This window comes from Castor canadensis, chromosome 1 (genome assembly GCF_047511655.1).
Source record: "Castor canadensis chromosome 1, mCasCan1.hap1v2, whole genome shotgun sequence".
Taxonomy (NCBI): Eukaryota; Metazoa; Chordata; class Mammalia; order Rodentia; family Castoridae; genus Castor; species Castor canadensis.
The window spans coordinates 196,436,516-196,448,354 of record NC_133386.1 but is presented as its reverse complement, the minus strand read 5'-3'; the positions used below and the strand labels follow the sequence as shown (position 1 = coordinate 196,448,354).

At 37.9% G+C, this 11,839-nt stretch overlaps 1 protein-coding gene and 1 pseudogene across 1 annotated transcript; both read right to left on the bottom strand.

Annotated features, from left to right (window-relative positions):
* Nucleotides 1–1,242: 1,242 nt before the first annotated feature.
* LOC141419758 (olfactory receptor 4D9-like) lies at nt 1,243–2,378 on the bottom strand (annotated as a pseudogene).
* An 8,265-nt stretch (nt 2,379–10,643) lies between these two features.
* LOC141422364 (olfactory receptor 4D11-like) lies at nt 10,644–11,579 on the bottom strand. The gene has a single exon (XM_074069540.1). It carries the CDS (start codon nt 11,577–11,579, stop codon nt 10,644–10,646), a length of 936 nt encoding a protein of 311 aa, XP_073925641.1.
* Nucleotides 11,580–11,839: the final 260 nt, after the last annotated feature.

Genomic DNA, 11,839 nt, shown 5'->3' with positions numbered 1-11,839 from the left:
GAGAAAGGTGGAATCCAAGATAGAAAAAGTGTACATCACTGAATTACTGCATGGCACAGCACCTTGTTTCTGCAGAATAGCATTGGCCTGTGATGTGGACAGTCATTAATATTTTGTTGTGGTTTACTACTTAGATTATGGATATTTTCATTACAATGATTGGCTTTCTCTGATGGATACATGAATGCCAGCTGGTTTGCCTGAGCACTACCATAATGAGAAACATCATGCAGTAGTATCAATAGATTCCAGAAAATATGAAAGGAATTGTCAGATATGTCTTCTCCTAATACCATTCCCCTTCCTTTCACAACAGAGACCCGCAAATTATCAGATTCACAAGTGCTTTTAACTAGCCTTTTTTTTTTTTTAACCTTGTTGTGGATTGTGTGGAAAATGTAAAGAAATCAGTCCTGCCTGTGCAGAAACTACAGGAACTTTGGCCTGACTAGCTTGTGAATGGGATAACCCTGGGATGTAATGGGTTGCTTCCCATGCAGGACTTGGCATCTCCTTTGCTCAAGCTTTTCCCATGCCAGGTGAGCTGCCCACAGTCTCCACCCATCAGCAATACTTCTTTATGAATGCACCCACTAACAGCATTGCCTTCTCTCAGGAGGAAATCATAGCCTTGAAGTAATTTGGGGAACTTTTTGCCCCAATAGAAATAAAGAATTTGCATTCCTCAGGGGACCACAAATGGAGTTCTTCTTTCCAAATTTTTAAGTGTCAACTGTGAGTATTCATCCCATAAATGTACTACTCAATGGTTGCACTGAGTTCAGTTTTACACAAATATGGCACCCTCTTACATCATTCTCCTCCTCTGCAATTTCTGTTTACTTTCCTTGGGTTGTTCTTCTCTATTCTTTCCCTGTGGACGCCTACTTACTATCAAATGTCTTTGGAAGCTCTGTGATATTTCTCTGTGATTTTTTCTCCATTGAAAAAATTTTGGGATATACCTTTAGGAAAGTGACTGCATTTAATCTTTTTGCAGCCATCTGAACTCAAGTACAGTTGGGTGCAAAGGATATTCTCTGTAAGTATTTTTGGAATGACTAATTGAGAGTGAGTAGTGGAGGATTTGAATGGGTCTCATGTCAAAGTAGTATAACCTCCTTGGCCCCCAGCATATGCCATAGGATCAACTTCTTTTAGGACTCCATGGTCCATAGATGCCATGCTTTGCTTTTGGTGTGAAGGCAATTTCCCCCCATTTTGAGAAAGTGGTCTATCTCCTCATAAAATCCTTTCTGAATGCCTTAGTTGATTCTTCAGTCTCTTCATGGCTGACTTCATTTCTTGATTCCTTAGAGGATAGATCATAGGGTTGAGCAGTGGGGGGATGACAGTGAAGGTGACAGAGATGGCATTTTCTGTCAAGAGAGCAGCAAAGGGCTGGTCATAGACATAGATGCAGGGCACAAAATGAAGGGTCACCACAGTGATGTGGGAAGTGCAGGTGGAGATGGCTTTCCTTTTGCCCTCTCCTGTGTGTGACCTCAGCATCACCAAGATAACTGTGCAAGATATGAGGAGAATGAGGAATATAAACCAACTGAGAAATCCATTATTAGAAATCATTAGGAGCTCCAGGTTGAAGGTGTCAGTGCAGGCGAGTTTGAGGACCTGGGGGATATCACAGTAGAGTGTCTCAAGAACATTGGGTCCACAGAATGGGAGTGGCAGCAACAAGGAAATCTGCATGATGGAGGGGACAAAGCCCCACCCAAGAGGCCACGAGGAGGGCCATGCACCACCCCCTGCTCGTGATGGTCATATAGTGAAAGGGCATAGAGATGTCTATGTGACAATCAAATGTCATCGCACACAGAGAAAACACATCTGCTCCCCCAGAAGGTGGAAGAAGAAAATCTGAGTGATACAACCATTGAAGGAGATGGTCTTTCATTCTGACAAAGATCAATCAGGATCTTAGGAGCTGTGACGGAGGAAAAATAGATGACAAGAACAGATAGATTGTGGAACAAGAAGTACATGGGAGTGTGAAGATGATATTCATAGGTAATTGTAACCATGATGAGGAGGTTTCCCACCAGAGTTGTCATGTACACCAAAACCAAGGAGACAAATAAGACCAAGCTCAGCTCTCGAGAATGAGTAATTCCTAGAAAAACAAATTCTTTCACTCTGGTGTAATTTCCCTGATCCACTGGATCACAGATCCTTCTTCAATGGCATCTCTGGAAGAAATAAAAGTACAGTTATTAAATAATGTGTTCTGAAGTCTAGTGCCATTTTCACCTAAATTTTGGTACAGATTTAAGGGAAGTTTTTTTCTATGCATACATTGTGTCTGCATTTCAGGATACCTACATTAGGCGAAAGATTAGCCAGGATTTTTGCTCAGTCATCTAAGCACAGAGATTCTGTCATTGAATTCATTGAAACAGAAATTACAGGTTTATGGAACCTATTCAATTGCAATTTTACAGTAAAATGTGACACCCAAAATAAAAAAGTATTGAAATTGACTGCTTTCAGGATTTGTGAACACAAATCATCATTAAGAGAGTAAAAGGTTACTTGAAAATGATAGAAAACATTAATATTACATTTACATATATATTTACATGTATGCACACATATATACATTATATACATATATATTTTTCTCTGTGTGATAGTATAAATACATATATATGTACATCTAATATCTGAGAAAAGACTTATGTTCAGAATATATAAAGAACTTTTACAAACCAGTTTAAAAAAAAGTGACCTAACCAAAAATAGCAAAAGATAGGAATCAATGTGTCACAAAAGAGGATATTCAAATGCTGAAGCACTTTCATGCTTTATCAGGAAAATGCATGTTAAAATTATAACAATAAAACTATCTATACCCCAGAATGGCTAAAATGAAAAGGAGAAAACAATACCAAAGAAGATGTAGAGCTATTTTATACACTTCTGGTGGGTGTGTAAAATTGATATGACTACTTTCCTGTTTGATTACATAAACTAAAGTTTTACACACACACACACACACACACACACACACACACACACAGGTATACCTACATAGATGATCTATATCTTCCTATACAGATTACGTTTCCCACGGATCTGTTTCTACATTTGTGTCTCTTCTAGGAATATATATTTCTACTATTAGGAAATGTGTACATATTTCCATCAAGAGACAAATGCCAGAGTATTTATTGAAGTACTGCTCACAATTTCCTCTAACTAAAAAAAGCTTATAAAAACCATCAAGAGTAGAAAATATAGTGTTAAATTCACACAATAATATACAGTGATGCGAATATCTTATACTATATGTTACAATATAAGTGAATCCCACAAACAAAACATTGAGCTATATAACCCATGCACTAAAAGACACATTCTCTTATCTTATTCATATACACACAACTGAAAGGAGACTAAAATAGAATGTGGGGGAGCTGATGATATTCTGTTTCTTGATCAGGTGGTTGTTGCAAAGGTGCTTGTTTCTTGATCTTGTGTAAACATTCATTGAGTGGCACCCTTAATGTGGATTTTTTATGTATGTAAGCATATTATACTTCAGGAAAAGTTAAAAATAGTAAGCATGTGGTAATTCTTTTATGACCGTTTCATCTCACATCTAAAGAATTAATTTCATTTAAAGCAAAGTTTAATAACATCCTTGTTACTTTTACAGTTGTGTAGTTATAGTCTTCCCCAGCTACCATCCAAGAGTCACCTTTTCATTCTCCACTCACTTATGGACTTTAAGTTTTTACCATCTTTTGTGTTATGCTACGTGTTGTGTTATGTAGGTGCCCCTGATGGCCATATGTAGTTCTTTTCTGGTTCTCATTTTAAGTTCTCTATTTCTTTTTCATTTTGAATTTCTAAGTTTAAGGAAAAAATCCTTTAAAGGTAATTAAATTTTTCCATTTTCACTCACAAAGAAAAATAAGAGCCCCATTTCCCAGTCCATTGGCATCAGTTTAGGTTCATCTCAGTCTTTCCCTCCTTGGTGTTTATGTCAACCACATGGAGTGACAAGAATACATGTTTAGAATCATGATCACAGCAGATTTCAAGTGTCCATGCTCCCCCACATATGAATCCCCACACTGTATTTCCCACAGCTGGGAAGTGGGGAAAACATTCAAAAATGAATCTGCTTAATCAATATGCACACAAAAAAATGAAGGATGGGAGGGTAAAGTACATCCTGTTTGGGAGTTGGTACCAGTGAGAATGGGACAGAGTGAAGGAAGACAAATATGGTTGATGTACTGTGTATACATATATGAATACAGAACAGAAAAACTCTCTGAAATTGTTCTAAGAAAGAGGAGAGAGAGGGTAATGAAAGATGATGGAAGGGATGGATCTAATTAAGATACATTGTAAACACATATGTAAATGTCACAATAAAATCTCCCTGTATAACTAATATATGCTAATAAAAATGTGAAAAACAAAATAAAAAAGGAATCTGTTAATCTGGATGTAGAGACATATCTTAATGACATCAGCTCACTCTAGAATCTTTGTTATGATCTCAGGGCCTCACGGTTATTAGGTAGGTGCTCTACCACTTGAGCCACTCTGCCAGCCCTTTGTGTGTGTGTGTGTGTGTGTGTGTGTGTGTGTGTGTATGTGTATGTGTATTGGGTATTTTTGAGATGGGGACTCATGAACTATATTCTCAGACTGGTTTTGAACTATGATCCTCCTGAACTCTGCCTCCCAAGTAGCTAGGTATTAGCCATCGATGCCTGGCTTTTGTTTTGGAAAGTGGAATTATAAGTTAATGATTTTCAAATCTTCTGCTCAGGAAACTATTGTAACAAACCCGAGTCTCCTTTATCGTCTGTTTTTTCCTTTCTCCTGTTCTTTCCTTTTGTGCCTAGTTTCTTCCCTTCTTTATTTACTTCCACTGTGTATTATTTCCATGACACAGAAATGATCTTTTCAGGGGAAAGGGGACTCAAATATAGGTCATTTCCTTAAGAAGTTTACAATTAAGACAAGAAGAGTGTTGCGGCTTATGGAACTGGCAAAAAAGAGGATGAGGCTGTCCACATGATGGCAATGTGTATGAAAGACACCCTCCTATTTGAGTGTATAATGATTGTAAAGCCACACCAAACAATATCACGACCCACATGTGCATTTTGGATACACACGTATGGATCATCAGGAACATTTATGCAGTTTAGGTTTTATCACTTCCTAGCTGGTGTGACCACGGGTAACTAACTGAGTAATAATAACAAACTCATGAGAAATATTATAAATTACCTACAACCTGATACAATAAGGCTTCCTTACACACAGAGTGCTTCTAAGGAGCAAGTGAGATTTCGTGTCTGTTTTGGTAATTAAAACTGATTTTACCAGCAGCTACCTAGTCCTACAAGCCCCAGAAGAAAGTCTCTTTCCCTATACATACAAGGTCCATCTGCAGGGGCTTATCTGAGTGGTGTTCATTTTGGTACTGACCCTATGGTTTAAAGTCTTTTCTCAGTATTTTATGGTAAGTAGAAAATGCCATTTCTTTTCTGGAGATATTTTCATTTTTTTGCTCAGAGACTTGATCTAAGGTACATGTCTAAAAAAGTCAGGGTATTTGTATTAACATACCTGCTTATAAACACAAATTAGATAATTTTGTTTTTGAATGCAGTTGTAAATGTAAATACTTATAAGCACTTACAGAAAGAAAGTAAATCATAATTTTCAGTAAGAAATACAGTAGCTTGAATATCAATACCCAGGAGATCCACACAGTTTTCAAGGTCTTGGCATTATAGAACTGTGGGCAGAATAATGGAATTCTGCTTTGACAATTTTTTTGCTTTCTTTTAGGAAACATTTATGGAGTGCGGCTCATACGTTGTACCAACTGCTTCATTTTATCTCTTCTAAAACCTATAATAGCCATGTGAAGTAAATAGTATTATTCTGAGTTTTTAGATGAGGAAACTGAGGCACAGGTAGATGAACTTGATCAAATTTCAGACCTTATCTCATGTCAAGATTTGCCTTATGTCAAAAACTAATGCTCTTAACTTCTGCAGCTATCCTTCTTCCCACTGTTCATTAGCCCTTGTTAAAAAATGCTGTGAAGAAAAAGGGTCAGGAAAATCCAGAAAAGCAGAGTTTGAAAGATCAGACTTTCAGCCTGTAGAGATGCTGTCTCTAAGAACTGTCATCAGATACATAGTGTTCCTTTCCTTTGAAAGGCATCTTTTTTCGTGGTTGTGAAATGGGGCCTGTTTGGGGAGGGGAAACCAGCAGGAGGAAGGAGGGGAAAAGAGAGGGTAATGGAGGCTTAGTACAATTAAAGTACACTGTATATATTCATGAAAATGGCATAATGAAACCCACTGTAAACTATGTAAAAACAGGGGGAGGAGGGCAAAGAAAGAGTAATACAGATGCTGACTTTCATCAAAGCACATCATGTTCATGTATGTAAATATTACAATTAATTTATGATAATACAAATTAGAAAAGAAGGGTATTGTTTTACAGAGTGGGAAGACTATTTTGGAAGTATAAGATTATGCATGTTGCACTGAAACAAGCAAAATAGAAAGAAGAGTGGAGAAATGGAAAAAGAAGTAGAATTTCATGTGTCTTTGCAAGGTCAACATAAGGGTCATGAGAATTTCCTAAAAGTTGTCCATGGAAGACCATCCCTCGAAAAGAAGCTTATCAATATCCTGGACAGAGCCTGTAATCTAAGTGCTGCTCTTTGCCCCAGCACCCAATGAGCCAAGTGTGCCTTGTTGTTTACACTAATTTTCTAGGATGCCTCTCATGTTGTAATTTTTTAATTTTGAAAGTATCCTTCTTCTGATTGAACCCTAACAATTTCAGAAGCTTTATTCGTATTCTGTGGTACAGAGGGCACAGAGAAGTGAGTCATTAAAACACTTTTACTCAAAGCCACCAACTTCCATTCCCAGTCAAGAAGCAAAGCTGCCAAGTGAGTGGAGCTACATCTCCTGGAGTCACTGATCATCCTATATTTTGTAAATACACTTCTTGTCATCCCAATAGCGAAGACCCATCACTTTCTCTTTGCTTCTTTAAGAGCTTTGTTTTGGTAGGTGCATTCTATACACTTGTAGTATTTCTGAAAAATCTACACTAACAGTTCATCAGTTTTAGGAGTTCACACACACTAACACTGTAGGTTTAATCTCCAAGTGGTAAATCAATCCCCTTATAATGCTCCATTACATCTTAGAAGTAGGTTTGGGGGAAAGTCTATGTTGAATGTACAGCTTACCTCAAGGCTTGTGATTTCATTATTTTCTTTCTTCAGATGAGAAAAGTAACCTCAGAGAATCACACTGTTTTGACTCTTCCACCTTACAGTGCATTAGCTGCTTGTATGGGTTCCTTACCCACAAGCCCAATATAGAATTAGCAAAAGGAATACTGTAGGGGACCAGTGTGTAAAGTAAGGGGCCAAATACAATGGAGTTCCTGTGGGAGTTATTAAAAGGTTTCTCTCTCCCTCCCTCTCTCCAACACCATTCCCTGTCTGTCTTACTCCCTGTCTCTTTTCCTTTCTCTCTCTCTCTGCCCAATTCACACACACACGTAAGAGACAGTAGGGCCCATTTAGCTCTTTTATATTTCTTTTGGTAGTACTTGGGTTTGAACTCAGGGGCTGACACTTGTTAGGTAGGCACTGTTACCTTTTGAGCTAATCCACCAACCCATTGCTCATTTAGGACAAAGTCTTTCCTCTAGAGGAAGCGGAAGGTTTGGCATTAAAACACACCAAGGACTGTGTGGTCTGCCCTTTGATTGAAGTCACTTTTCCTGTAATCATGTGGGAAATGAAACTTAAATAAAGGGCAGCAATGAAAAAATGAAAGCTCTGCGGCTCTTGTCAGAGAAACTCTCAGAGACTGGTCTATATAGATTCATATACTCAATTTATTTTTAAAGCAGCATATACATTCTCTATGAAATTATTTAAATTTCCATCTCTGAGATCTATAAGGCACTCAGAATCTAGGGAACTAGCATGGTGATACTGCTTGATATTCATCAACTTAATTACTACAAAAACATTTTATGTTTTTTGTTTTCTGGAGTTTGAACTCAAGGTCTCACACATGCTAGGCAGGCACTTTGCCACTTGTGCCATGCCCCAAACATTCTATGTTATTTTTCATGAGTACCTAGAAATGCTTATTGTTAAAACATTTAATTAAGGGAGCATATACACTAAATGGTAGTTTGAATGTCATGTGTGTGCATAGATTCAAGTGACTCTTCTGTGGTTCTTAGCAGCAGAGCTTAAAAATAATAAAAACATACATCATTTAATTTCATTATGTGTACATATATCCAAACATCATGTTGTATACTGCAAATATAAACACTTTTATTTATCAATTATACCCCAATAGAGCTGGTGAAAATCCTGATTTAATTTTTTTGTGGCACTGGTGTTTGAACTCAGTGACTCATGCTTCTTATGCAGGCATTCTTACCACTGAAAAACCTGATTTAAATGTGAAAATTGCAGCTCAACTTGTAATTTTATGTTATCTAGATAAATATTTGTGTGATCTGATGCAATCACATTCCTCTTCCCAAGCTGAATTAGGTCATGGAATGTGTTTAGATGCAGTTTGAGGAAGTCATCAGAGACAGTGATATGGAAGGGGTTCCAGGGTTCCTGCCGCCTTGAGATTATGCTTCTGAAATGTAATGACTCAGATCTCATAGATCTTTGCTTTGATCATAGTCTGGCATAGTGATAAAAGCATGATTAGAGTGAATCACAAGAGACAGGAAAGGAAAAGATATATTTGCGTGAATTGGGTTATTAAGTGCTTTGTGGTGTGCATCTTTCTTAGGCAATTTCATAAAGAGAAGGCTAGGGAAACTTGAGAGCAGAGATACTTGGGTAGGACTTTATGCTTAATACCTTGGCTAGTGTGAATTATTCTTAGAATTTATATGCTTGGGGATTTAACATAGTATAGAAAAATTATAGTTGGTTGATCAGGTGGCAGGGAATGACAAACAGTTGAGACAGTTGTTCATAAGCATCATGAATGCTGATAGGTACAGGAGAGATGCAGTGAGGGGCATAAATAAAGTTAGTCCTCAATGTTCTCTGTGCTGTCCTAACTTTCCATTGGTATCCTAGTCTTCTTGGTCTGATCCCATATACCAACTCTCAAAGGCTTTTATCTTCAACCTTTATTTTCTTTTGATCTGAACTCTCCTGTACTTTATCTCTCATCAGCTTCACAGTGACTGTGTGACTTTTATAAATAACAAGCAAGCCTATTTTTCATGGTAGAAAGCTAGTAATTTTAAGATGATGGATGTTTTGAATTCAGTTTATATTCTCTTTTCTACTCTCTCATTGTTTTAAGTAACAAAGTCCCTGGGCAATATAGGAGAAGAGTATGACAGGCCAATGGAGTGCAGAAGATTCATTAGACAGAGCAGTAAAGGTGGTATTAATAGTGCTATGTGACTTTCACTAAGCACATTTATCTGCCAGATATCTTAAGTTTCATGTATATTATCTCATTTTAATCTTATAATAATTCCATGAGATGGCCATTGTAAAGATCTTTGTGTAGGCGAACAGTGACCTTTGGGGAGATGAAATAATTTGCTTAGACATAGTTTCTGAAGCCAGGTCTGTATAATTCTGAAGGTATACCTCTGTTGCCTGGCTTTACTACTTTCACAGATAGTAATAGTAGCCTGTAGACTATATGGTCTTTTAATAAATATCAACAGTTTGAAGAACAGAGTGGTTAGTGTTTTTTTTTTAATCTTCTCTCTCTCTCTCTGGTCCCCTCCTTCCTCTTCACTGGGAAAATAAGTGAATGATGTGAATGGTACAGTCAAGCTGAGACTGGCCTTACTAAAGCTGCAATGGGAGAATCAGTCATTGAATAGTAGAAATCAATTACCAATGTGTAGGATTTCTGAGGTTCTGCCTTTGCTTAAACTCATCATGAGAATGTGATAAATACTTTTAGACCATTATAAGAAATCGTCCTAAGCTTCTCATTCTCAATAGAATCTAGAAATATGCAATTTTTATGTGCATAGGAAGTTGTAAGTATCTCATGAGTGCATCTAGAGTTTAAGCACAGGGCAATTTCTTGATTTCTGATAGGTCACCCACACCCAATGTATGTGTACTTTAAGGCATTGACCATGAGATCTTTCTAGAACTGCATTACAGTTTGGTATAACAGAACCAACCATGTAAGATGATGCATTTATATGGCAGAAAAATAATGGTTTGGGTATTGATGACATCTCTGTAATTAACTTGATTTAAGACCTTGAAAAAAATTCACTTTTAAAAATCTGGGCTTTTGTTTCCTTATGTTCTGCTAAGTTGGACTTATCATATAGTTGTTTTGATTGACAAATTGTTAGTTTGGGCTCTTAGTAAAAATCAGTCAGTTAAATCCTGCAACATGTTACATCATGTTGAACAGAAGTTTGGATTTTCAGTTACATATTAATTTAAAGAGTAAGAAAAAAGGAAACAGTTACGTAGAAAGTCCAGTTGGATAGTCGACCATGTATTTGAGTTATGAATCTATGGAAAAAACAAAGAAAGAGTTCTTGGTGATAAAGAGTTGGGGATTCTTTTTCTATTCCTTCTCAGAAAGCAAAAGTCTTCTCTTCAGTCTCATCATGGCTGACTTCATCTCATGGTTCCTCAGAGTGTAGATCAAGGGGTTCAGCAAGGGGGAAATGACAGTGAAGGTGACAGAGATGGCCTTATCTGTGGGGAGGGCAGTGAAGGGCCGGGCATAGACATAGATGCAGGGTACAAAATGCAGGGTCACCACAGTGATGTGGGAGGTGCAGGTGGAGATGGCTTTCCCCTTGCCCTCTCCTGCCTGAGACCTTAGCATCATTAGGATGACTGTGTAGGACACAAGCAGGAAGATAAACCACAGGACAGCAACCAGGCCATTGTTGGAAATCATCAGGAGCTCAAGGACAAAGGTATCAGTGCAGACGAGTTTGAGGACTTGGGGGACATCACAGTAAAAAGTGTCAAGAACATTGGGTCCACAAAAGGGGAGTGGGAGCAAGAGAGAAATCTGCACAATGGAGTGGACAAAGCCCCCCACCCAAGAAGCTGCAATGAGGGCTGTGCATCGCCCCCGACTCATGATGGTCACATAGTGCAGGGGCTTGGAGATGGCTATGTAGCGGTCAAATGCCATCACAGAGAGAGAAAAAATGTCTGCCCCACCAAGTAAGTGGAAGAAAAACATCTGTGTCATACAGTTTGCATAGGATATGGTCTTTTTCCTTGATAGAAGATCCACCAAGCCCTTAGGAGCAGTGATGGAGGAGAAGCAGATATCTAGGATGGCTAGGTTGCGGAGCAGAAAGTACATGGGGGTGTGAAGGCGAGACTCAGAGGTCACAGTGACCACGATGAGGAGGTTTCCCACCAGAGTTGTCAGGTACACAAAACCCAAAAAAAGGAATAAAATCAAGCTCAGGTCTTGGGTCCGTGTAAGCCCCAGAAATATGAATTCTTTTATTCTGGTTTCATTCGACAACTCCATTAAACCATGTTTCCCCTTCCTTGTACATCTTGGAAAATAACAAAAGTGGTGTTTCAGAAAGTGTTTATTCTTCCTCAATGAATTCAGGTTTATAGTCAGGTAACAAGTCTGAACACTCATGAAGGGTCATCATCCCATGGATTGCCACTCCAAGATTATTGCTACTGTGTCCAAAATTACATCTGTAGCACAGTTAATTATTCTTTCTTCTGTAAATTAAAAATGTTTTAGACAACGTATAAAAATAATATTCTAACTAT

What these genes read in the sequence shown, in the direction of transcription:
- LOC141422364 (XM_074069540.1), bottom strand. Translation starts at nt 11,579, where the DNA reads ATGGAGTTGTCGAATGAAACCAGAATAAAAGAATTCATATTTCTGGGG.